Source organism: Anopheles gambiae, chromosome X (assembly GCF_943734735.2).
Source record: "Anopheles gambiae chromosome X, idAnoGambNW_F1_1, whole genome shotgun sequence".
NCBI lineage: Eukaryota > Metazoa > Arthropoda > Insecta > Diptera > Culicidae > Anopheles > Anopheles gambiae.
The window spans coordinates 5,555,995-5,582,882 of record NC_064600.1 but is presented as its reverse complement, the minus strand read 5'-3'; the positions used below and the strand labels follow the sequence as shown (position 1 = coordinate 5,582,882).

The 26,888-nt window shown below is 53.5% G+C and overlaps 3 protein-coding genes across 3 annotated transcripts in view; all 3 read left to right on the top strand.

Moving 5' to 3' along the window:
• LOC1271946 (zinc finger SWIM domain-containing protein 8 homolog) overlaps nt 1-14,866 on the top strand; it is a 31,813-nt gene extending 16,947 nt beyond the window's left edge. Inside the window, exons 3-6 of the mRNA XM_061658153.1 lie at nt 48-454; nt 534-6,361; nt 7,920-8,069; nt 8,131-14,866. Of these exons, the coding sequence (XP_061514137.1) occupies nt 48-454; nt 534-6,361; nt 7,920-8,069; nt 8,131-8,191 (6,446 nt within the window). The 3' untranslated portion in view covers nt 8,192-14,866. The remainder of the gene's footprint in view (nt 1-47; nt 455-533; nt 6,362-7,919; nt 8,070-8,130) is intronic.
• LOC133391106 (uncharacterized) lies at nt 8,225-10,513 on the top strand. Its single transcript, XM_061641757.1, has 2 exons — nt 8,225-9,056; nt 10,221-10,513. The coding sequence occupies exons 1-2, from the start codon at nt 8,225-8,227 to the stop codon at nt 10,511-10,513; spliced, it is 1,125 nt and encodes a 374-aa protein (XP_061497741.1).
• Nucleotides 14,867-17,346: 2,480 nt separating the features above from the next.
• LOC1271947 (alanine--glyoxylate aminotransferase 2-like) lies at nt 17,347-26,635 on the top strand. Its single transcript, XM_310808.6, has 7 exons — nt 17,347-18,953; nt 22,229-22,347; nt 22,961-23,195; nt 24,894-24,987; nt 25,082-25,284; nt 25,365-25,584; nt 25,681-26,635. The coding sequence occupies exons 1-7, from the start codon at nt 18,889-18,891 to the stop codon at nt 26,215-26,217; spliced, it is 1,473 nt and encodes a 490-aa protein (XP_310808.6). The 5' UTR covers nt 17,347-18,888; the 3' UTR covers nt 26,218-26,635.
• Nucleotides 26,636-26,888: the final 253 nt, after the last annotated feature.

Sequence of the window (26,888 nt, the reverse complement as noted above, 5' to 3'; positions counted from 1 at the left end):
CACAACATACTAATTGGGGGCACCCTTTTTGTTTTCGTTCATGCCAGAACCGACGTCCCTGACCGAGCTGGCCGCCCGGTGCGTCGCGTTCTTCATCCCGTTCGAGCTGGTCGAGCACATGTACCCGCCGGTGCCGGAACCGATCATGCTGCGCATCGCCTTCTGGAGCTTCCCGGACAACGAGGAGGACATCCGGCTGTACTCGTGCCTAGCGAACAGCTCCGCGGACGAGTTCCACCGGGGCGAGCAGCTGTTCAAGAACCGGACGGTGAAGGATCCGCTCCAGATCGGGTTCCACCTGTCCGCGACGGTCGTGCAGACGCAGCCCCGCAACCAGTACAACGTGGCGGTCACGTTCGACCGGCGGAAAATCTCGTCCTGCAGCTGCACCTGCCTGCCGACCACCTACTGGTGCTCGCACGTGGTCGCCGTCTGTCTCTATCGGATCCATTGCGTAAGTGTAGTCGCTTGCACATCTCTTGTATCTGTGTTTGGTAACACACCTTTTTGCTTCTTCTTTCGCAACACAACAGCCAACCAAAGTGAGCCTCCGTGCGCCCGTGTCCGAGTCGCTGTCCCGGCTGCAACGCGACCAGCTGCAAAAGTTCGCCCAGTATCTGATCAGCGAGCAGTCGCAGCAGATACTGCCGATCGCGCAGCGCCTGCTGGACGAGCTGCTCAGCACGCAGCCGACCACGATCAACACGGTGTGCGGGGCGCCGGACCCGACCGCGGGCGCCTCCGTCCACGACCAGACCAACTGGTACCTGGACGAGAAGACGCTGCACGACAACATCAAGAAGATCCTGTTCAAGTTCTGCCAGCCGACGCCGATGGTGTTCAGCGACGTGAACTATCTGACCAACTCGGCGCCGCCCGCCGCCGCCGAGTGGAGCTCGCTGCTGCGGCCGCTGCGGGGCCGCGAGCCGGAGGGCATGTGGAATCTGCTCTCGATCGTGCGCGAGATGTACCGGCGGTGCGACCGGAACGCCGTCCGGCTGCTCGAGATCATCACCGAGGAGGTGATGGCCTGCGACCAGATACTGGTGTGGTGGTTCAACATCAAGCTCGCCCTGCTGGTCGGCTCCAACGGGCACGGGGGCGGTGGCGGGGGCGGCGGTGGCGGCGGCGGCAAGCACGGCAACACGCACAGCAATCTGAACGCGACGCAGCACGCGTGCGCGTCGCTGTGCGACGAGATCGTGGTGCTGTGGCGGCTGGCCGCCCTCAATCCCGGCCTCGCGCCGGACGAGCGGGACATGCTGCACGCCCAGTTCACCACCTGGCACCTGAAGATACTGGACCGGGTGGCGAAGAACATGGTCGCGTCGTCGTCGCACAGCAGCAAGCAGCAGCAGAACCTGCGCAACGATGCGGAGCTGTTCGCCGGGTTCAAGCCGGCGGTCGAGGCGTGCTACCTCGACTGGGAGGACTACCCGATCGAGGGCGTCACGCACACGCAGGACACGAACCCGATGTACCACTGCCCGTTCACCTGCTTCAAGCAGAACGGGGACGCACGCGAAGACGGAACCGGTGGCGGAGGAGGAAGTGGTGGTGGGGGCGGCGGCGGTAGTGGCAGCGGTGGGCAGCGCGGTGTGGCCGGACCGACCACGGCCGGGGCGCTCGTGCTGCAGGGCAACGTGAAGCCGTTCCAGATGATGCCGCACCATCATCACCACCATCACCACAATCACCACCATCACAGTTACCACGGTGAGCATCCGCCGGCCGGCTATCGGAACGTTTCCTCCGTGCTGACCGGGTCTCGCACGATGGAGCAGCAGCAGCAGCAGCCCCACCACCACCACCACCATCATCACCCGCAGCAGCAGCAGCAGTTTGGCGGCGCGGCTAGCATAGCGACAGCGACGAGCTCGGTCGGTACGACGGCAGCAACGACGGCGAGCGCTTCCGTGGCGGCTACCTCGGCGGCGCAATGCGCCACCCCAGCGGCGGCACCAGATTACGATGCCTCGGTAGACGACAGCGCCACCAGCAGCGGTGGCGGTGGAGCTAGCAAGCGTGCGGGTGCGGCAGACAGCAAAAACCACCACCATCGGAGCCGGGCGCATCGCGACCGGCTAACGTACTGCTCGTCCAGCAACAACAGCAGCAGCGACAGCGTGCCCGATCGGCTGAGCACGGGCCCGGCGGAAGCGGGTGGCAAAGTGTCCGCGGCGGACCCGGCTGCCCGTAGCGCAGCGGGCAGCGAACCCGCCGGTGGCGGCAACCGGTCGAGCGTCAGCAGCGAAGGGTTCTGCGAAAACGAGGACGATCTGGCGGGCGTGGCGGACGAGAAGCACTACCTGCTGGCGACCGGCGGCGCTAACGGCACGCTGCAGAAGAGCAACGCCGGGGCGGGCGGTGGGGAGAGCGTCGCGAATTCGGCGCCCGTCGTTGCGGCTGGAGCCAGCGCGGGGACGACGGGCGAGCCGAACCCGCTGCTGAGCGTCAGCAACTCATCCTCCAGCTCGTCCTCCTCCTCCACCTCGCTGTCGTCCAGCTCGGCCGCGACCGATCTGGTGGAGAAGAAGAAGAAGAAGGAAGGCACTGGCGGCGTCGGCGCCGAGATCGGTGCGTCGAGCGAGTCCAGCAACGAGAACAGCATCCTGAACGACATGAACAACTACGAAATCTCGGGCAACATCAAGCTGTACGAGGTGCTGAATATGGTGGAGGAGCAGCAAACACACGAACCGGACGGGTCGGTAAAGGCGCCGGCTGACGTCACCACCGCTACCACAGCCGCCAACAGCAGCAGCAAACACAACAGTGCCAAACGACACGGTTCGAGCGAGGGAACGGTGCTGGAAGCGTCGACCAGTGCCGCCGAACCAGGACCATCGGGTGAACCGCTCCCGTCGATATCGTCCGCGGCGGCAAGCGGCACAACCACCACCACCACCATCACCACCACCAGTACCACCCAACCGCAGCAGAAGGGCTCCAAATCGGGCGAATCGAAACAGCAGCAGCAGATGTTCTCCAACATCAAGCCGTCCGAGGACGCGTGGGACATACTGTTCGCGCGGGCGGAGGGCCTGCACGCGCACGGGCACGGGCGGGAGGCGTGCACGCTCGGCGTGCGGCTCGCCTCCGAGATGCTGGCGAACCCGCCCAACCTGATGATGGATCTGCCGCCGCCGCCGAAGAAGAAGGGCAAGAAGCACAACATCAACCCGATCTCGCACCAGCTGAGCGTGCTGGCCTCCTCCACGCTGTCCAAGTGCGCCTTCCTCTGCACGGTGCTGGCGGAAAACTCGGAACACTACCATCTGGCGTTCCGCGTGTGCCTGTTCGGGCTGGAGATGTCGCGGCCGCCGGCCAGCACCAAACCGCTCGAGGTGAAGCTCGCCAACCAGGAGTCGGACCTGCTCGCCCTGCTGAAGCGCATCCCGCTCGGCACGGACGAGCTGAAGGCGATACGGGACCGGGCGGAGCAGCTGCGCGACGGTACGCTCAAGTCGCGCGGCGAGGCGCTGCTGCCGATCATGCTCGCGAGCTTCATCTTCGACGCGCTCGTGATGCCGTCGGTGGTCGGGCGCGAAAACCGCATGAAGGTGATGAGCAGCGCGTACCGGTACCCGACCGACGAGAACCTGGGCTTCGAGGCGGCGGTGGCCGCCCTCGGCCTGAAGGCGAACGTGTCCGAGGCGGAGCATCCGCTGCTGTGCGAGGGGACGCGCCGGCAGCGGGGCGATCTGGCGCTCACGCTGCTCTCCTACTACAAGGACGAGCCGCGCAAGATCTGCCGCATCATGGAGAAGCTGCTCGACCGGGAGATACACGTGCTGATCAAGACGCCGCTGCTGCCGTCGTACTACTCGAACAATCCGCCCACGCGCAGCCAAACGTCGCAGATGCGGATGGACGAGTACGACGGTGGCAACAATGGGCAGCAGCAGCAGCAGCACCACCATCTACAGCCGTACGGTAGCAATGGAGGTCGAAGCAGCAGCAGCACGGGCAGTGCGGAACTTCAACAGCAGCAGCAGCTGCCAGTCGCGGCCGCCGCCTCCCATCTCGGACAGGGAGGAGCAGAGTTTGGACTGGCGGCAGCGGCCAGCAGCAGTCGACCGCAGAGCAGCACCAGCGCCGAGGTCGAGCTGGGCATGGCCGCACTCAGTCTCGGTGTGGCGACGGCCACCACTGCCACCAGCACCGCCACCACCAGCGGGACAACGACAGCGACCGGTGCGAGCAGCGGCAGCACGACAACAACGGCCGGTCCGACGGCCGGCTCAACCGCCACGACCGTAACGACTGGTGGGGCCACCACCGCCTCCGTCACGTCCACCCGCTCGAAGGACTCGCGGTACAAGGGCAAGCGGGCGTACCCGTCCATCCCGAACCAGCCGTCCGAGGCGAGCGCCCACTTCATGTTCGAGCTGGCGAAGAACGTGCTGACGAAGGCGGGCGGCACCTCGGCCACCTCGCTCTTCACGCAGGCGTCCACCACGCAGAACCACCAGGGGCCGCACCGCGGCCTGCACATGTGCGCGTTCCAGCTCGGCCTGTACGCGCTCGGGCTGCACAACTGCGTCAGCCCGAACTGGCTGTCGCGCACCTACTCGTCGCACGTGTCGTGGATCATCGGCCAGGCGATGGACATCGGGGCGCCGGCCATCTCCTTCCTGATCGACACGTGGGAGGGCCACCTGACGCCGCCGGAAGCGGCCGGCATGGCGGACCGCGCCTCCTCCCGCGGCTGGGACAGCAACATGGTGAATCCGGCGGCCGAGCTAGCACTGTCGGTGCTGCCGCACGCGGCCGCCCTCAACCCGAACGAGATCCAGCGGGCGATCCTGCAGTGCAAGGAGCAGAGCGACCGGATGCTCGAGCGCGCCTGCATCATGGTGGAGACGGCGGCCAAGGGTGGCGGCGTCTATCCCGAGGTGCTGTTCCAGGTGTCGCGCTACTGGTACGAGCTGTACCTGCGCAACACGCCCGGCGGCGAGATGGAGCCGGACGAGCAGCACGACGTCGTGGTCAACCTGATGCAGCTGATGGAGCCGGGCGTCGACGGGGGCACCGGTGGCTCCGTGCTAGGGGCACCGATGGGCGGCGGCGTACCGTCCCAGCCGGGCAGTGGCCCGGCGGGCGGAGTGCCACCCCCGGTGGGCGGTGGCGGTGGAGCAGCGGCCCCACAGCAACCGTACCCGCCGCCCCACCAGCATCAACCGGTGGCCGGCCTGGCACCGATCGGCATGTACGGCGGGTACGGGTACGGTACGATCTACCACCATCAGAACCTGCCGTACGGTGGCCACCCCGCGAACCCGGTGCACCCGATGTACATGTCGACGCCGCCCCAGTTCCAGTACCCTCCGCCACCGCCGCCCGGCGGGCTGGCCGGCCAGGGAGGGCAACCGCAGCCGCCGAACGTAGGCTACGGCCAGCAGCAACCGCCGCCGCAGCAGCAGCAGCAGCCGCCCCAGCAGCAGCAGCAGCAGCCGCCGCCCCAGCAACCGCTCGGCTCGATGAATCCGGCCGCCGTCGCCGCCTACCAGTCGATGCAGCAGCACGGCGTACCGCCGCAAGGGTACGGCGGGCCGCCACAGTACCAGGGCGTCCCCGTGCAGCCGCCCGGACCGCCCACCAACCCGGCCCAGATGCAGCCGCCCAACCTGCAGCCGTTCTACGGTGGGCCGGGAGCCGCCATGCAGCAGCATCCGGGCGGCCAGCCCGTTCCACCGGGACCTCCGCAGCTCGTACCACCGCTACCGCTGGGCGTTGCCGCGGCAGTAGCCGCCGCCGCCGCCCAGCAGCAGCAACAGCAACAGGGCCCTGCACCACCGCCCGGCCAGCAAGTCCCCGCCGGTATGCCACGGCCCGGGCAGCAACAGCCACCGCCACCACCGCAACAGCAGCAGCCCCATGTCGGTGGACCACCGTACGGGGCGGCAGCGGCGTACGGGCCAACGGCGGTCACGGGCGGCGCCGGACAGCCCCCGCCAGCCGGTACCGGGGGCAGCTCCAGCGGCGGGCCGGTTCGCGCACGCCACCCGCACCATTCCAACACGGCCCAGCTGCGCTACCTGCTCGCGACGTACAATGCGGGCATGCTGGCGCTCGAGACGCTCGCCCGCCGGGTGCACGACGACCGGCCGCAGGCCAAGTACGCCCGCAACCCACCGTACGGCGAGGACGTCAAATGGTTGCTGCGCATCTCGAAGAAGCTCGGCACGCAGTACCTGCACCAGTTCTGCGTCTGCGTCGTCAACTCGATCGTCAGCCCGTTCGTGCTGCACGAGGTCGCCATCGAGTCCGCCCACTATCTGTCGCGCAACAACCCGGCGCTGGTGATGCACCATCTCCGCTCCGCCCTGACGCCGCTGATGAACAAATGTCAGAGCATGTAAGTCCTTTCCTTGTCAATTTTTCTGTACGGTAGCACCAACATTGTATGTACACGACGATCATGTTGTTGTTTTTTTTCGATCATGTTTCGATAGCTGAGGCTTGCTGTGTAACGTACACAATGTATTCCCAATCATGTTTGCGGCATGTGAGAGCCCGCCGATATTGCTGTTGTTTTGACTGATGATACGTTTCAGGCACTATGTTGCCGCTCTTTAACTGATGAATATTTACAATTAGGTTTAATAATAGGCATTACCAGTTTTGAACCTCGCTTGGATAATTACTTCCTCTTATTTAGCGAGAAAGGATTTATTCTACCATGTTTTATCGGACATGTATCCGATTTCTCATATTCGGAGGCTTGCTTTATATATGTCTACGACTATCTATATCTACGACTAACCAGAGTCATTTGCTATTACAGTAAAACGACAGTATCGCTAACCACGTTGGTTGATAATATCATACACCAATTATTTTCTTTCAAAAGTTGAAGAACAGGGCTTTTCCAGTTTGAAGATTACTCCCACTTGGAGTTGTCGCTTTTTTCTGTACAATGTGTTTGATGTTTTATGTTGTACAGGTTAATTTACGGAATGTTCTTCGGAGTCGGAGTCATACGGAGTAGTCTAGAGTGGTCTGGAGTCGTCCGGAGTTATCCAAAGTCGTCCGGAGTCGGCCATAGTCGTCCGAAGTCGTCCGTAGTCGTCTGGAGTCTTCCGTAGTCGTTCGGAGTCGTCCGAAGTCGTAGTCGTCCGGGTAGGAGTCGTCCGAAGTCGTAGTCAATTGTGTAGGAGTCATCCGGAGTCGTCTGGAGTTGTCCGGAGTCATCCAAAGTCGTCCGAAGTGGTCCAGAGTCGTCCGAAGTCGTAGTCGTCCAGAGTCGTCTGTAGTCGTCCGTAGTCGTCCGGAGTCGTCCGGGTAGGAGTCGTTCGAAGCCGTAGTCGTCCAGAGTGGTCCAGAGTCTTCCGGCATCTAGCTGGAGTCGGAGTCGTCCAGAGCCAGCCTTCGAAACAAAGGATCCACAAATGTGGTGGCATAAATGGATGTATTTGAGAAGATTTTTGTAGTTGACTACATCATTGTCATTATTATTGACTCAGTTTGTTAATGAAGAAGTGGTCCAGTGCTTTATTATTTTATTTGGCATATCCCAAAATTGACAAATTGCATTATTTTATACACGTGATTTCCATCTAAAGGCAGCTGGACGATGCTTGCGGAAATAGGAGGAAACAATTTCAAATTAGCCGCTTGCATTGCTGCATAATAACAAATATAAACCATATTTTATTGGGTTGTGTCTTGGAAGAGTTTGTTTTAAAGCTGTTTTTCTCCAAAATAATCCAGTTTCATGATAACTGAGAGTCTACTCTCTTGAGTGTCCGCCGCTGTTCTCTCGTAGTAATACTTCTTGAATTGTTGAGCAACATTCGTTTAGTACAGACAAAATTCGGTTTACCGATTGAACGATTACGAAAACGGTGGATTTTCAAGGTGTATACATTAATCTAACCTTCTCATTCACAAATTACCTTCCCATTTCCCCCCAGGTACTTCCAATGCATCCATCAAAAGTTGTACCATCTCACGATAGCGGACTACGAGGACTTTACCAGCACGATACTTTCCGCCCGGAACGCGTTCCAAATTACGCCCGAGGGCAACGCTCAGTTCAAGGACTGGCTGCAATCAATTAAACGGTAACGTCAGCCAAGTAAACCCTTTTGCATTTTTTTTTTAAAGCATTTCTTCCCATTCCAGCTCGAAATCGTGCAAGAAGGAACTGTGGACGCAGATCAATGCCGCACTCAACTCTAAATGACATCGACTCGATTCGATTGGATCGGAGCTGAACATGATGCTGGCAGCGGCGGCAGCGGCGGCCGCATCGGCAGCGCCATCCAACAGCAACAGCAACAGTATCAGCAACAGTAACGAGCCCCCCAACAGCTACGCCGGCGGCCACGGCACCGGCAAAATCGGCACCACTGCTACTGCTGCTGCTGTAGCAATCGGTGGCAGCGTGACGGCTGCTCCGAACGGTAGCAGCAGCTGCAACGGTTACGCTGCCGACGTGTCCCCGCTGAACAGTGCCGTCTCGATTGCCACCTCCTCGTCGCCGCCGGCATCGACCTCGTCGTCCTGCTCGCTGGTCGGCGGCACTGCCAATCCACACCTCGTATCGCCGTCACCTGCCGCCGTGCTGCTGGACGAGAAGCAGCAGCTGGTACTGCCGTCGTCCGTCTCGGAACCGATGTTGGTGCCACCGTCGATCAAGGCAGGCGCAAGCGTTGGTACGGGCCCGTCGCATCGCTCGGTAGCGGTTGCACCTAGCGCAACGGAACCCACTGGCACCAGCACGCTGTTGGGGTCGAAAGCGCCCGTGACAACTTCCGCCACCGTTGCGATGCCGACGCAATCCGCAAAGCAGCAGCAACTGCGCCACACAAAGCAGCACGTGCCGCCGTCGTTAGCGTCCGCTGCTGCGACCACTTCGCGACCGTTGTCCGACGCGTTCACGAGCTCCTCCCGCAAACCGGGCGCCACGGGCACTGCACCTACGAGCACGCATCGTATCGCCCTGCCGGTTGGACACAAAATTGATGGTGCCAGCACAAACGACACGCACGTCGGCAACGTGATGGTGGCAAATGTTGCCGGTGGCAGTTGCAAAACGAACCCGGCTGGCGGTGATGCAACGCCGTACAGCTCTGCAGCGCATCAGCGACAAACGAAGCCACCACATCAGCAGCAGGCTTCCGATGCGCACAAACCGTGCGCAGTGGAGCGATCGAAACAGGCACAGCCGGCAGCACAGCAAAAGCAACCACCGCAGCAATGCAGCAAACAAAAACAGCATCAGCCCAAGCAGCAGCAGCAGCAGCAACAACAAAAGCCGCAGCCAAAGCAAACACAACCGAAGCAGCAGCATTTGTACCATCACAGCGTGGTGGGACACAGCCAGCAACAGCAATCGGCCGTTGCTGCAGCAGCAGTCACAGTCGCAATGCTCGCACAGCAGCAGCAGCAACAGCAGCAGCAACACTATCAGCAAACGTCCAGTGCGGTTACGGTCGCTTCTCAGGCGCTCAGTCAACTGTCGACGGCGGCCACCCTGCCCGCTGCTGGGCTGGCACCAGCTGCTCCTGCCCATCACGCACACCATCACGCTCATCTGTATTCGCATGCACAGCAGCAGCAGCAGCATTCGGTCGTTTCCTTACCGACCAGTGCGGCGGCAGGAGCTCCATACCAGCTGCAACAGCACCGACAGCAGCAGCAGCAGCAGCAGCAACAGCAGCAGCAGTATTTGCATTCGCGCCAACAGCAACCACTCCCCCCGATGCTGTCTGCGATGCATCATCACCCGACAGCAACAGCAGCGCCTCAGACGCAACCGGGAGTGGTTGCACAGCAGCAACCACCACCGGTACAGCCACCACCGCAGCAGCAGCAGCAGCAGCAGCAGCATCTGCCGCATCACCACCATCTGCACCATCAGCATCATCTGCACAAGCCGCCGACGGGGCCGCCGCCCCATCCGCTCGCGCCCCACAATCCGCAGCAGCATCAGCAAATGTTCCAGTTCCATCAGCTGCAGCAGCATCACCACCAGCATCAGCATTCGCACTCGCATCAGCATCAGCACCAGCATCAGCATCAGCACCATCATCATCATCTGCTGCAGCAACAGCAGCAGCAGCAGCAACAACAACAGCAACAACAGCAGCAGCAATATCATCACCATCACCATCAAACCCACCACAATGCGGCCGCCCCATCGGTTCAGTCCGTAACACAGCAGCAGCAGCACCAGCAGCAACCGCAACAGCCGCCGCCACCACTGACAGCCGCCACGGTGGCGGTTAATGCGCCCGGTGCCGTCGCCGCCGCCGCTGCGGCAGCCCATCCGCCGCAGCAGAGCATCAACCTGAACGTGAACCATCACGTCATCTCGACGCCGATCGTGGTCGACTTCTCCAACATGACGGTGAACTGTGTGCAGCTGCAGGAGGCGGCGGCCCAGCACCCGAACCCGATCGCGGCCGCCGCCGCCGCCATGGCGGCCGGGTATGGGGCGGCCGCCGCTGCAGCCGCCTCCGTCCCGGCGGCGATCGGCGCACGGCCACCGGCCGGCAAATGATTCGGCAAAGTCGCCGCCGTCGTCCCGCACAACAACCACCCCCCGTTACTGTAAAGCTTAGGTTTTGTGTTGACGTGCTTTTCCTTTTCTTTCTATGCGGCACAACATACACACACACACGCGTGCGCGCGCGCACGTGGGCTAGGATTTATTTTGGCATCGTGCCCTGTACGGCGATGGCGACGTGGTGTGAGATGAATGTCAGCATTCAGGAGGTAGTAGCGAAGGAGGAACACGCACTGCTGCGAAAACTCAGCTTCGAATCAATCGAATTGGAGAAGAAGAAGAGGAAGAAAAACGATATAGAAGAATCAAATGTGCCACAGAAGTTCTATATTTTTTTTTAGTTTTTTTTTGTATTTTGGCGTACTTTGTTATTTTTTTTACGAACAACAAAGCATACATTACATTTGCCTTTGTCACTTGGTAATTGCATCGTCCGTGTTTACCGTCTGTGTATAAAAATGTACTATAGCTTTTCTTTTTATACGTATCTATCTATTCTTTTGTTTCGTCGTGTTCGTGTGTTCCCTTTACACATACACACTCCTCTCTCGTTAGTAAGCAAACACTGTCGATGCAGGAAGCTGCAGGAAGAAGATACTTTCTCTACGAATTAAGTGCCCAATCGAACACCCGTTTCATGCAGCCTCTCCTCCTCCCCGTGAGAGTTCGGACTGATTATTCAGCTACAGCGTTTTTTTTCTGTGTTCTTTCTTGTGTTGCGTTAGCGAGCGTGTAAGTGTAAGAAGAAGAACACACAATTACGGCAATATCGATAATGCATACATGTCGGTGCATGTGTGTTTGTGTCTGTATCGAATCCCTTTAGATAAGTGCAAAGATTGTATGCGCAATACTATCTCGATCTAGCTCTCTCTCTCTCTCTCTTTTTTGCGCAACGAATTGTCCATCACGAGCTGGACTGTAGTTGAATTTGATTCGTTTCATTTCAAACCTTACCTCCTTCAGCCCAATAATCCCGCGCGATCGGTAGCGAAAGAAAATAAACGCAACAAAACACGCATGTATGTGTGTGGGTAGAAATGAGGTAAATGAATATTATTCCTTAGAAGAGAACCTTCTTCTTCTATTTAGCGTAAACGGTCCTGTGCGGACATGCCCGGCCTATACCAACACAGCCGGAGATTAAGTCAATCTTTGCTACGGGGAGGAGACGGTCCCCATTCTAGGGTTTGAACCCATGACGGGCATGTTATTGAGCTGTACGAGTTGACGACTGTACCACGGGACCGCCAACTGAGAATCTAGAAGAGAACCCATTAAAGCGAAAAGACACAAAAGATAAGCACAGAGAAACGAAAAGACCTATTAATCCTTACACACACAATGCGAAACGAAAACGGGAGCGAGAAAGAGTGAGAGAGTGTGTGTGTGTGTGTGTGTGGGTGTGTGTGTGAGAGAGAGAGAGAGAGAGAGAGAGAGAGAGAGAGAGAGAGAGAGAGAACAAGGCAATGGTGAAGAAACTGCATATACTAAGAGGAAATAGTAAGCAACGTTCTATAAATATATACATAAATTATATATATAAAAAAAGAGGAAAGAGAAAACACATTTTTAATAGTGAAGAATAAGAATAACAACCCCTTATTAGTCGCAATAACATGTAAGAGAGCGTCTACCGTCGAGGGAGTGCGTGTAGTGCAGTTAATGAAAATTCATATTGCAAGCGTTTGCAAACACACACACACACACACACACACACACACACACACACACACACACACACACACATATACTACAAGAAGATGAAATATTAAGTACAGCCGTTGTGGGGCAATTAAAACAGACAGAAGAGGAAATTGCAAATAATTTACACGTTGCAGTTAACTAAATCTTAAACATCATAAAAACAGATAACCTTTGTGTACGGTTATGAGAAGAAAGCAAGAGAGAGAGAGAGAGAGAGAGAGAGAGAGAGAGAATTATTCAAAAAGTGTAAAACTGCGCGGTTATGCGCTTGATTCCAGCCTTCCTTCTCGTCGGCCGTTCACCCTACTCCTTGGAGAACGAATTTTAAAAGTATTTGAAAGCGCGAACACTTTAATATTACAGCGTCTGTGTGTGTGTGTGTGTGTGTGTGTGTGTGTGTGTGTGTATGTGTGTGTGTGCGTGTGTGTGCACTAATGAAGTGAAAAGTAAAAGTTGTGGTAAGAGGAGTATGTCAAGAGGAGGAAGGGAGTAAAGGAGAGGAGTAGGAGTACTCGAACATTGTATAGATCTCATTTTGATTAAAGTCATTAGCACACACACACACACGCATACACACATAAAGACATAAGCTATTAGAGGGCTGGTCGGGGGAAGGGGATGTAGGTAGACGGGAAAAGAAAACATACACACAGTCATACGCACACATGTTGGAAACAGAAAACAGACATCTGTCCGGTAAACGGTAATATGCAGTACAGCAAAAGGGTGGGCGGCGCCTTTCAACCGTTGAAAAGTCACAAAAACAAACACACACACACACACATACACACATCCTCATACATAAATACATGACCGTACGCGGGACATCGTTACAGATTAGAATACTATTTTCTAGTAAGAATGGGAACGGGAGTCCTTTTCGTGTAAGAGAGAGAGAGAGAGCGAGTGATGGGGGGGTATTAACAGTAGAAAAGGCCAGCGCGCCGATTGTACTACATAAAAAAAAGGAATCGAAATTATTATAGAAACAAGTAAAAGAGCGGGGGCGAGGGAGGGAAAAGGGGAATTAAGATATACAATTTAAAAATAACGCACTTTAACATACATAGATATATATACAACATCAAAGCGCCACGTTCCCACGTTGTGTCCAACTCGTTGAACCCGCTGGAAACTCGAGGGGGAGGGGGGGGGGGAGGGGGAGAGAAGCTGGAGTCGCATCACATCATCATACCCCTCACCCACACGTCCCCGCCGAATTGTCATACTTCAGTTGGGTTCGGTTGGGGATGGTGTAGCAGGCGGGGGTTGATGATGTTGAGCCAAGAGGAGCAGGAGAGGAAGGGAAAAGAACGAGAAGGAATGTGAAAAGTAAAGCCGAGTAATAGAATTAGCGTTTAAGAAATTGGTAGAACAAGTAAGAAAGAGGGAGGAAAGAAGGAAAAAAAGTAGTTAGAGCGTGAGAGGCAGAGAGAAAAGGAGACATAGAAAGAAGAGAGGGAGAGAGAGAAGTAGAAAGTGCGAAATGAAAACATTAAGAATTAAAAAGTGTCTTTTAAAACCATGGAAAACCCGTGAAAGAGAAAAGAAAAGCAACAAAAATACAGAAGAAGAACTACAGAAAACAAAACAAAAACTAAACAACAACACACACAGCATGCAAAACAGCACAGATGCCGGCAGATCGTCTGCCAACCGTCTGCCGGCTAAAGGTGATAATGAATGAGTTCGCAAACCGCAATTAGAATGAAAGAAAAGCAAAAAAAAAAAAAACAAAGCAATCCTTACGCTGTGTCTCGGTCCGTTTTCCTCCCCCGCATTTTGAACCCTGTGTGTGTGTGCGGGCATATTCTATGTACATTACGTTGCTCCACTCCACGTTGCAGCACTCCTTTCACTTAATAATTGTTCACAAAAGCAATAGAAAATGCTGAAGCAGATTAAAGCTCGTTGTCTCTCTATTGCCACGCATTTCCGCAGGTGACGGCGCGCGTAAAAAGAAGCTCAGGAGACACACACACACACACACAGAGAGAGACGTATTTTGAAAATGCGCACAAGACCCTCTTTAGACATAGTTTGTAAGAGAAGTATATAGTATCGATATAATTACACACTCCTTTCCCCTGTAGTAATCATTCCCCCCCAATCCCTCCTACCCCCCCCCCCCCCCCTCTCTACCCACACCTCACTCTCATAGCAATACATGAACTATGTAGCCTAAGCTAAGGGAGCGAATAAATTGGTGAGAAAATGAAGGTTCGTTCCAAAGTTTTTTTGTGCGCGCTCGTAAACATCGTGTTGAACCGTTTCGCGGTTCCGGTTCCAAATCGCAATCGTGTTCTACCCTATTCATTTTACTACCTCTCTCCCTATCTCGCTCTCTCGCTCTTATCTCCTCCTCCCCTCTGTTTTATCTATTAATCCCTCACGCTTCTGTGCGGGGGTGCGAATATGCAGCGCGGAAGCATCTATTATGGATATGATATGGCATATACATATATAAAATGTGTTGGTATCATCATTCACCACTCCTCTCCCCCCAAGTTGAAAGTGGATTTGAAATGTGTCTTATGTGAAGCAAAAAAAAAAAAACAAACAAGGCGTCAAATGAAAGGCAAATAAAGAATAAACGAAATAGGAAAATAATGATAAAAATAAAACTGATATACTATTACACATGGCCCGGGATATTCGTTTTTGGGGATTCCTGCTGTTGGGTGTGTGTGTGTGTGTGTGTGTGAGAAATTAGCCGCAAATCCTCCATGCGCAAGAGAGTAGTGGTGTAAGGTCTTGGGAAGACACAGGGGACGCGCGCGCATCGGACTTCAACTAGAACTCTTGGACACCTTGTGTTGTGTTGTGGCACCATCTCGCCATCCCCGTGTAAAGTGTCGTTGCGCTTTATGGAACTTTTGGGAAGCTTCCTTTCCCACACACTGGCTGTGGTTCTTGTTTTTGTTATCATCTTTTTTTTTTTTTTTGAGGGGACAGCAGTCAAAGCAGTCATCCTGTACGATGGCCGGAACAATGGCAGCACACCACTCTTTACGTATGTTAAAGGTGAAGATAATGGAACCGGTAGCTTGGCCGTGGCTTCCAATAGGGGTTTGTTCCAGGTTCCAAGCGGCTCGCGCAGCGGTGAGAGAGTAACGTGTAGTGGTGGGAGCTCGGAATCGGACCTACCCGTGTTCGGAATCAATTCCGGAGCCGATTTCGGAGTTGAGTCCGGAGCCGATTCCAGAGTTGACCGATTCGCGAGCCGCCTCCGGAATCGATTCCGCGAGCAAAATCGGCTCCTGAATCGGTTATGACCTGGGAATCGCAATTTGCCCCGATAACGGTATCATAATTGACTGCAGAATTTGAATTAGCTCCGGAATGTGAATTAGTTATTGAATTGAAAAAAAAAGTTTTAGAAGCGAAATCAGTCAGTTTCGGAGTCAGGGAAATCGTCATGAGAATGGATCTTTTACAAGTAAATTTTGATTTTTTTGCGATTATCAATACGTAGTACGACTGGACCCAAAGGCCTATTTTTATGGCGATGCCGAAACTGACTCCGTTTGGAAGCCGATTCTAATGTAGGAGCCAATCCCGATTCGAGAGCCGGTATCGATTCCGGAACCGATTTCGATTCCGGAGCCGATTACGATTCTGGAGCCGAGTCTCATTCTGGTAACGATTCCGGAACCAATTCCGGACTCAATGCCGACTCTGGAGCCAATTCCGAAATCGACTCCGGAAACTCATTCCGGACCTACTATCCGGAATCGATTCCAGAAAACTGCGGAGCTAGCCGGAATCGATCCCGACAAAAACTTCATTTTTTCCCATCACTAGTAACGTGCGACGAAACCAAACACGCTTTGCTAGGAACAAAACTGCCTTCCAAGCGTCGGCAGGAGGGAACGATCGAACAGTGCCGTGGCGAGCGGTCGCGTCCATCGCACAACAAGGCGTGCGATCGAATCTGATAAAAATAAAATCATATCTCTCTACGCGCCGGCGCGCGCGTCTGCTTATTAATTATTATTATTATTAGCGTCGTAGTGCTATTGGAGAAAGGAGCAAAGTAGTAGTTAGAAGGGGGGGGGGGGGTACTAATTTCGAATTTTGTCGTCTCTCTACCCCAACGTTAGGCAATTTATAAACAGGAAGGTGTGGTGGTGGTGAGCTTTAGTATAGAGAGGACTATAAAAAAGGAGAAAAAGATGCATTCCGTCTACCATAACAAAAACAACAACAACAACACGTTGTGCGAAGAAACAACAAAGGCGTCTGAGGTTTTCGCAAATCTCCTCCCAGTGTATTATTTAGACAGAGGGACAGATAGGAGCGCAGCACTTTGTGAAGTTGCTTCGCGAGGAGGGGAGGGGGGGGGGGAGTCTCTCAGATAGATATTAGTATTTGTCCGTTGCAAATTGTGCACTGTCATCTGGGCAGTGTGTGAAGGCGTGTGTGGTATTATTATGGTGTTGTTGTGGGTGTCGAGCAAAAATATTTGCCTGGTTCGCCTTGTGCTCTCCCTGTGTTTGTACACCCCCCCCCCCCCACCCCTGTCTTTTCCTCCTCTTCTATCTCCTCTTCAAAGCGCAGCTGTGTTTAATCCCCGCTACCCAGGGGGAGAAATGATAGCCCCACATATGTGTGGGGTAGGCGCACGCCTAGAGCTGGTTGCCCTATTTATCTCACGATTTATGAATGTTGATTGAACACAATTGTGTATTTGCTCTCGTTCTCTCTCTCTCTCTCTCTTTCTCTGGCTGTGCAGATTAGCGACATTTGCGGGCCCTGCTGCGGTTCGACGACACTTCTTCTCGCGCTTGTTGCAGACGTGTTGGGAGGCGAGTGAATTTGAAGATGACGGAGTAGTATTTCACGGAGACGCTGCCACTCTGCTCAGATAGCAACGCGCAAAATGAAACAAGCCTCCAGACGCCACCACCCGGTACGTGCCAGTCGCCCGGGGGGAGGGACCCCAAGGGTCAGGACACAGATTGTGTTTGCTGACGTTCCCGAACCGCACTATCAACCAGAAGTGGGGGGGGGGGGGGGCCTATTTTTAACGTCTCATTAAACATTGCGCTTTGCCTCCGATGACTTAATCCCACGATGCGGTGGCCAGTGAGCGGGACCGGCCTAATCACAGTCACATCGCGGAGTGCCGCTCCCCAGCGCTGTTGTCCTGACGCAACATTTGACCTATTGAGACCTGAGCCGTTTTTGTGTCATTTTTTTTTTCTTTCTTTCTTTCTTTTGTTGGTCGCTTTTGTCCCGCATCAATGGCAGCCGTCAGCCACAGGTGGAGGGACAGCCAGAGAGCGCCCAGTTGCCGGGTGTCTCGGCCACCATCGTTTGAGAACTTATCAGAAAACTTGTTCTTTTAAACCGACTTTTGTGAAGCGAAAGAGAGAGAGAGAGAGAGAGAGAGAGAGAGTGAGATGTGAGAGGGGGGCTCATCATTTCCGCTGCACATTGGCCGCCACCGTTTGGAATCTTGGGGCTGGCATCGGGGCTGGTCAAACAACAAGTGTAGCAAGCGTTGATAAGGGAGCGGCGGGTAACCTTTTCCTGCCCCCCCCCCTTCGCTTCCTCAAAAGTGGGTTCGGTATCTATGGCTTTTTTTGTGTTTGTGTGTGTGTGTGTGTGTGTGTGTGTGTGTGTGTGTGTGTGTGTGTGCTGTTTCGCTGTTTTAAGCCCCGAGCCCCTCTCGGAGCCGCCTGTCAATCATTCTTGTGTCTGGGGAAGGATTGGAGCTCGAAGAGAGGGAGAGAGAGAGAGGGGGGGGGGGCAACGTTGACAATAGGGTGGGGCACTGCAAGTCCTGCGCGCCGTTTCCGTGACGACCAATCGGGAATGGGAGGCGCGGATCGAGGTGATGGGTGCGCGGTGGATCCAGTCCAGTCCCACCAAGGCAAGGCCTGCAAGGAACACAAAACCGGCCATTAAGCAGTGGCTCAGGGAGAGCGGAGGGATGGGGATTGAAGGGATGAATTCCTTGTTTTCTTTTTTGGTTCGCGAACGGGAGCCCCAACGCTCCATCCCTTATGCCCTAAACAAGCTCCACACGCTTAAGTGAGCGAGTGACAGAGAGAGAGAGAGAGAGAGCCGACACGAGATAAAGCACACCTCACAGCGAGCGCGCCGGAGCGGTAGGACGGGCGGGCGGTCCGGTTGCTTGGTACACACGAGCGCGGGTCCGAGGTCGCGCCTCGCCGAAGTACCCCGTGCGAGATCGGTCTCGTTACCGCGCGCGGTCTAGGCCGAGAGCAAAATAGCGGAGCGCGAGAGCGAGCGAGAGAGGCTGCCCGGGGCCGTTCGCCGTTTTGGCGAGTACAAATAGTGCTGCCCGGTGGCTGCGACTCCTCAGTTTGACGTTATCATCCGCCGCACGTCGCGCAGAGACGCGCCTTTGGCTGTCACCCCGGCTCACACCCTCCACCCGAGTGGCAGACGCGAGCTCGCACGCGGTCGCTGGTGTGCGTGTTGTGTGTTTGGTTTTTGTGCGTTACGTCGCTCAACAAAGCAACAGGGGTTGAAAAAAAAAAGGAAAAGTTCCCCCTTTTTTTGGCGCCATTTTTCCCTGTGCACGTGTGTTATTGTGTGAGTGTGTGTACGAGCAGAAAAAAAGCACCAGAAAGGGCTCCAAAGGGACCTCCTCGGGAACCACACCAGGTGACAAGCGAGACAGCCTCAACATGGTGGACGCGTGCGAAACGATGCCCAAAGCGGACACAATCAAACTGCGAAACAAACACATCGGGTAAGTGTTTTTTTTTTGTTTCAAAAGAGAGGGAATATGTCCTAAATGACCCCATGACCTCGTACCTGCACTCTCCCCAGCCAGCAACAAAAGTGTCGCTTTTGGGTGTTCTACGCACCGAGAGCAGCAGACACAGCCATCACCAGCAGCTGCTGCGAGGTTCTACCTGTCTGGCTTTGCTCTCAATTCCTATTGTTGCCCGTTGACCACGTTGAACCCAGGTTCCATTTCACTCGATTTTGTTTTCGCGCAATGAATATTCACTTGCAGGCTGCTGGCAGCTCGTTTTCAGCTTTAAAGTATCCCATCATCAAATTGATGGTTTCTGGCAGCTTGTTTGGCTCGTTTTTAGTATTGCGCTTAGCACTCACACATGCAATTCAATTCAATTCAAGTATGTATTTATTACTACGTCTGCCGTACAGACTAGCATACATATATTCCTTACTAACTCTGCTATCCTAAACTATCCTATATTAATCAGTCTATCCTAATCCTAATTACCTGAACTAAGAAAACACTGAAAGTCACATGGTCACTAATGAGAAGAGGAATTTATAGAGGATCTTAAACGGAGGCGGAAAACTGACAGGGATATGTTGAGATCAAAAAGGTTGCATGAGGAGTTAAACGAAGACAATGCACGCAGGAACGGATCGTTTCGACCACATGCAGAACGGCGTCTCGGAATTGATAAGGCAGGGCGAATGTGGAAATCCGAGGGAGTCCCAGACCCAGTAACCGACACCTAGACTCATAACCGGGCATGGATGCATAAGGCCCACCAAGTAATCTGCGAGCAGCAAATCTGGTGAATGCTCTCTGCACCCGCTCGATAACGGTCAATGTGCACACGTGCTACCGGGCACAGGACGCACCAGCGAGCAGAAAAGAGCCTCCAGAGAGAGTGGATTGGAGAATTCGCAGGCTATACGCTTGATCATACCCAGCGTTTACCACGCCCTGCTGACTATAGAGTCGTAGTGGTATCTGAAGGTGAGGGCATTGTCGTGCCAAACACCTAAGTCCTTTATCACCGAGACGCGATTTACCTGGACCTCATCTAGAGCGTACGAATAGCATGTATGTACTATGTTCCTATTGTACGTCAAACTCTGCTTTTTATTGAAACCAACATTGCGTAGGGTGCTTCCAGAGCTTGCCCGGTTTTCGCATAGCAGGAAAGTTTCGCTTCAGAAGCTTTAAGAACCTTTGCCGGACATGTCACACACTTGACAATTGTACCAATAATCAGACCTTAATTCAGTAGATAACTCACCAAACTTCTAATACGGCCAACAACAACTTTATTCGGCCAAGGGACCTTCTTAAGCCACTAATGAGCTTGTCCATTGGCGATTTGTTGAAGTACTCCGGATAGCCGGTCCTGCGCATGGGAAGACGGTCCTGAGTGCAGTCGTGCAAGTTGGCAACTTTAGCAAGTTGTCCGCTTTTTATTCTATTCTCAGACTATACCTGTAATATTGGTATACCTCTACCTATTACACTTGGTAGATGGAATTTCAATTCAATCGGTTGGATGGAGATCGGTATAATGGCTCAAACGATGAATCCGGATTGCCGTATGTAGATTCTGTAGCGAGAGGAATTTATGATAACTGTCCAAGTAAACAAAGGTCCATTTTCACGTTAATGCAAGGAAAGATCAAAACTTTTAAAAGATGCTTTCTACATGTTAACAACCGTTTAATTTGTTCAAACCGGAAAAAACAGGTAATGAAACCCGTTATTGCAGTAGAGTGAAGAATGCGAACGTTATGAATTGTAATGACAGAAGAATTTCAACTTCCAAAATGTAACAGCACTATCAATAGTGGTGACATTGAAGTAATCGGTCTAAAAGTACGGCTCGTGTTGTTGAAGATAAAGAATTAAATTGTCCAAATGGCAATGAAATAAAGAAATAATTGATAAATATATGACTGCGCCTAGAAAGACGCTTCAAAGTGGCGAGTCGCCAGTAACCAGTAATAACTCGTATCGGTGGAGATAGTCAAATTGTAATAACAGTTTGAATTTCATGAGGGAGAAGAAATAAGCGGGAGAGAGAGATAGAGAGAGAGACAGAGAAAAGAACGATTTGTTTTTCCGTTCTCGTAAGTCCACTCCCAGGCTGACGGTAGACTGATTTGCAGCGCCGACTTTCGCGCGCCGTCTTTCTGGTTGTCTAACTGGGTGCCCCAACCCGGCTTGGTAAGGTCAGGCGGTGTCGTCTGCCAAAAAAAAAAAAAAACCAAAAAAACCAACAATACAAATCGATCCTTTGGTGCCACGTGCCTCCCGTGCGGAAGAAGACGGCTCAGCATCAGGCAGGGGAAAGTGATGTCCAATGTCACACCTCTCTCGCTCTTTCAAACACAAATGCATGTGACACCCCCGATTCACGAATGTTTCCGTTTCGCTTGCTTCTCCCCCTGCAAACGTATTCGGGGAGCAGTTCTGCCAACAAGCGCGGGCAAAACAAACCGCCCCGCACACCGCGAAAATTCACGGTCAAAGCCAGGGCCAAGCGGACGGTTTTAGGGCGAGAGAATGAGCGAGCGCGCGCGCGCGCTCTCGCTCGCGTATTCGAAAGCCTTGTGAAATTATTTTTATTCCTCAACAGGCTGCCAGTTCTTAAATAAACAACAACAAAAGCAATAGAAAACAAAACAAAACAGGATTGTAGAATACCAACAATGGTGGATGGCGACGACCCGCAGCGGCGCAAACTACCTCACACTACGCGGGACGCCTTTACATCCCTCCGTTTATTCCACTTTAATTGAATTGTTTGTTTTGGGGTCGTCCGCACAACAACAACAATAACAACAAGCGTGCGAATGGCGAGTTGTTTGTGCGATTTTTTCACCCGTTTGCGTTTGTTGAGCTTGTTAAGGATGATCCGATGAATGATGCAGATGGCATCAACGGCATCCAGCAAGTGCACTAGATTAGCTTGTTTTTGCACACTTGACAACGCTTGCAAGCGCTTGCACGAAACTGGCACGCGCCAACGGCATGACAGGAGGGGAGAAGGAGGAGATGTTACGTGTAAATATGCAGCATTAATCCCGATGATAATAGCAACACACACACACACACACACAGCAAAAAGATGCATCATCATTGCGTTTGGCGGTTGGCCGGCAGCCAGGCAGCTGCTGTGTAGTACGAGGACATACAGCCGCTGGGAGATCACGTGCGCCGCATCCACAACCGCTCACCTACTAATCTATACCTCTCTCTCCCTCTCTCTCTTTCTCTCCGCACAGCAAATCCTGCCAGCTGTTCTATCGCTCCGATCCGCTGAAGATAGTGCGCGGCCAGGGCCAGTACATGTACGACGAGCAGGGTGCACGGTACCTCGACTGCATCAACAACGTCGCGCACGGTGAGTGGCAGGGTGACGGTGGTCCCTAAAACCGTCCTAGAAGAGGAGAAAAAAAAGGAATGATGCTTGCTCAAACCACGCACGGGTTGTTCACGTGCTGCTTAGTGGCTGCTAATCGCGTGAGCAAACCCCCCACCCGAAAGGGATGACCGAATGGTGGGGCACTCTTATCGAGCCGCACGGATCACGAATCAGTAAACAGCGCAACGAGGCCATCTCTCTCTCGACTCATTTGACGTCAAACCAGAAGGGAAGGAGGGGAGCGAATGCTTATCGGTCAGACCGGGCGGCACCCCAGTGGGTTATCGCGACCAGCGGCGGCTATTTGTGGTGCAACACGGAAAGAACCCGCTCTTCAACATCGTCCAACAATAAAAAAGGGACCTTCACGTGGACACACGCTCCCTCTCTCTCTCTCTCTCTCTGTCGCTCTTTCAAAATGGCTCAAAATCTACCAACGGCAGCTTTGAAGTGGTCCGACGCAATTCCAATGCCTGGGAATTTGTGAAACACGACTAAAAGCAACTAACAACAGCACAAAAATGGACAGTGATCGAGCTACCCCTTTCTCATTTTTTTTTCTCCCTCCCTCCCTCCCTTTCCCGCCCCACAGTTGGACACTGCCATCCGAAGGTGGTGGAGGCCGGGACGCGCCAGCTGGCCACCCTGTCGACCAACAACCGCTTCCTGCACGACGAGCTCGTCCAGTGCGCCCAAACGCTCGCGGCAAAGATGCCCGGCAACCTGTCCGTCTGCTACTTCGTCAACTCCGGCTCGGAGGCGAACGATCTGGCGCTGCGGCTCGCCCGCCAGCACACCGGCCGGCACGAGGTGATCACGCTCGACCAGTAAGTATCCAACGCCCAGGGAGTCCGCAGCTGCCTTAGAAAAGAAGAGAAAAAAAACTTAGTGATGGATAAGGACCCAAGAATTGAAAGCAGGTCTCAGACATTTTTTAATTCCCAAAAATGCTGATTAGCTGTACTGTTCATTTCCAATCGGTAACTCTTGTAACGATTTTGCGATGTAACACACACGTGGTGCCGTGGTACAGTTGTCAACTCGTACGACTTAATAACATGCCCGTCATGGGTTCTAAGCTAACATGGACCGTCTCCCCGTAGCAAGGATTTGACTATATTCGGCTGTGTCTGGGTAATTAATTAAGTCTCGAGAGCCTGTATAGGCCGGGCATGTCCGCGTAGGACGTTACGCCAAATAAAAGAAGAAGAGAAGAAGAAGAAAGAGAGCACACACATTTCATCAACACCGTCCTGGACAGATACATTGGAACTCCTACAACATATCATATTTTTATAACAAACGAGTGTGCAAAATATTCCATTTAGAGCCTTCAATTTGCGTTACAATTTTATGATTTAGCGTTTTAACTGATGATGTGCTCTCTGGAGAGCACTCACGACTCCGATCCAACTCCGACTATTGTTAGTCCGATGCTGACTCGGGAGTCGTCCGGGTCAGTGTCGTCCGGAGTCATCCGGAATCGTCCAGAGTCGTCCGTAGTCACCCAGAGTCTGAGTCGTCCGGAGTGGATCGGAGGCATCGAAGTCGATCGGAGTCAACTGGAACTGTCCGGTATGATGAGCTTGTTATCAGGCCTTTCATTTCGTTGTGTGTTTTTGGTTTTCACTTTGCTCTTGTACTTCGTATTCAGACCTTTGTTTTGAAGCCCGATTCTGACCGACTCCGGACAACTCCGGACAATGCTGATAATCCTCCAGAGTCGGTTCCGAAATTATCGGCTTCACATCGGGGTCAACTGTAGATTTTAACGAACTTTACCCATCACTAGTTTTTCACCTTCCCATTAGTGATGGGAATGTCCTACCGATCCCGGTAGAGTCATTCCGTTCCTTCGATGGATCGTTCGAACTTGGGAAACAAACAAATAATGTAAAATATTTTTTTCGCAAGCAGCACAGATGATTGATTCTTTAATCAATTAAATCCCAATAACAACAACAAATTTGAAAGCTTTTTGTCCCTTCCTTATAAACAGTTCCACCAAATGACATATCGGACTGACTCCACAGTCAGGTGGCGCTATCAACCCTTTTGTTTTAGTTTTGCATTTGTTTGGTTCGTTAACAACCTCCGTAAGGAGTTGTTTTGGGTTCAAATAGCATAAGTCATCTGGGCAATAGTTCTTCAGCAGAAGCGACGGAAGCTAACTACTACTGGATGGTTGAGACTTTCTCACACACTTTTATCACAAAAATATCGAAGCCTGTTGAGTGTAAAAAAAGATATTTTATGTTAAGCGATTTTGCTGCAAAATGCTACAATTAGTTAAATCTCAAGATATTCTATAAACACTGTGGTTATGGGTTAAATGCTTGAAGTGAATAGTTTACTTTTTTTATGAAAAACCCAATAATAAACCAGCATTATCAACTCCAAGGATCTAGTTTCGTTTCTTTCCGTTTTGGTTCCCCAAAATAAAAGGAATTTTCCTATCACAACCTTCAAATTACATTTAAACTACAATACAATTCTAACAATATGGTCCCCCGTTGTTCTTCCAGTGCCTACCACGGTCACGTCTCGGCCGTGATGGACATCTCGCCGTACAAATTCAACCAACCGGGCGGCGACCCGAAGCCCGACTTTGTGCACGTGGTCAGTAAATGGGCCGCCGGGGGTTTTTTTTTTTTTTTTGTTTGCAAAACACACAACCTCACTGCACTATTTCCCCCTCATACCCGCGTTGTAGGCACCGTGCCCGGACGTGTACCGGGGCAAGTACCGCGACTGTGACTATCCGGACGGTACCGACCTGGGCCAGCTGTACGCGGACGAGGTGCAGCGGCTGCTGGACCGCAGCCCGGCCGGTGTGGCCGCCTTCATCGCGGAGAGCTTGCAGAGCTGCGGCGGGCAGATCATACCGCCGGCCGGCTACTTCCAGAAGGTGTACGAGTAAGTACGCACGGCCACGTGCCAGTTATCCACGTGCGCGGACAGCTTGATTGATGGGGCCGGGTTGCGTTCTTTCACAGCGCGGTACGCAAGGCCGGCGGCGTAACGATCGCGGACGAGGTGCAGGTCGGCTTCGGGCGGATCGGCACGCACTACTGGGCGTTCGAGCCGCACGGCATCGTGCCGGACATAGTGACGGTGGCGAAACCGATGGGCAACGGGCATCCGGTCGGGGCGGTCGTCACTACGCCCGAGATTGCGGAAAGCTTTGCCGCCACCGGCGTCTGCTACTTCAACACGGTATGTTTCACTTTTTTTTTTTTTGCTTTGTTGGAGAAGGAATGACTTTTCCGTTTCTTTTGTCTGATGCATTTCGTTTTCCGCAATCCTTTCCAGTACGGTGGCAATCCGGTGTCGTGCGCGATTGCGAACGCGGTCATGCGCGTGATCGACGAGGAGCGGCTGCAGGAGAACGCGCTGCGCGTCGGCCGCTACCTGCTGGAGCAGTCGCGGGCCCTGGCCTACGAGTATCAGCTGGTGGGCGATGTGCGCGGCACCGGCCTGTTCGTGGGCATTGAGCTGGTGGCGGACCGGCAGCGCCGGCTGCCGGCGACCCGCGCCGCCAAGGCGGTGGTCGAGCGGATGAAAACCGTCCACCGGATACTGGTGAGCAGCGACGGGCCGGACGACAACGTGGTCAAGCTGAAGCCGCCGATGGTGTTTACCGCGGAGAATGCGGACGAGTTCCTGTACGCCATCCGCGAGTGTCTCACCTACCTGGAGCAGCAGCAGAAGGAATCGAGCGCAGCAGCGCCGGAAGTGGCAAACGCGCCGGTCCGCGTAACCCATCCACTAGCGACCGGTGGCATCCTTCAGCCGAGCCCGATCAGCCGCGGCCAGCGCGATACGTCAACACTCATCAAGTCAATCTGAACGGATCCAGGCAGATCTGCCACCGATCAAGCGCAAGCAGCCCCGATCAACGCCGGAGCCCGCGGCACTTGCTTTCCGCTGGTGGAGCGCTGCGCACGATGCTAGAGGGGGGGGGGAGACACTTATTTGTTTTAAAAATAAGAATTACATTATAAAGCCCTCCTTCGCGTCCCCTCGTACACTACTGGCGGGCGTGGGGAGGGGCCACACTTTGCTGTCATTTAAAGTTTTTAGAGAACGAGAGGGAGAGATTTAAAGCGAGCAAATCCAATCCAATTGCCTTCGTCTGCTAAGGAGGGAGGAATGATAGTTGTAATCAATGCAATAGAGTAAGTCGGCTAGAGGATGGGAGAGAGTAGTGGTGAAATGGTGCGATAAATATATTTACGCTGCCTGTAAAGGAGCTGTTCCAATTAAATATATGATTGCAGCTGTCGTTACTACCTTGAGGAGCCCTTTCTGATTCGCTTGCTGTACGATTTCCTAGTTCGTAAGGAATAGGCATGGGATATAGGAACGGTTTTAGTTTGCGATATGGACATCATCAGCGACTAGCATCGGGATGCAGTGTTTATAGGAGGAATGGTGCTTACTACAAGGTATAACAAATTACCATTTCTTTTTTTTTTTTTTGTTAGAATTTTTCTTTGATATGTACTCCAGCAATTTCG

Bases quoted from the DNA above. Each gene is read 5' to 3' on its own strand.
- LOC133391106 (XM_061641757.1), top strand. From the start codon at position 8,225: ATGATGCTGGCAGCGGCGGCAGCGGCGGCCGCATCGGCAGCGCCATCC. The intron at 9,057-10,220 runs GCGGTGATGCAA...CACCACTGACAG, and splicing joins TTGCAAAACGAACCCGGCTG to CCGCCACGGTGGCGGTTAAT.
- LOC1271947 (XM_310808.6), top strand. From the start codon at position 18,889: ATGGTGGACGCGTGCGAAACGATGCCCAAAGCGGACACAATCAAACTG. The intron at 18,954-22,228 runs GTAAGTGTTTTT...CTCTCCGCACAG, and splicing joins CTGCGAAACAAACACATCGG to CAAATCCTGCCAGCTGTTCT. The intron at 25,285-25,364 runs GTAAGTACGCAC...GTTCTTTCACAG, and splicing joins TACTTCCAGAAGGTGTACGA to CGCGGTACGCAAGGCCGGCG.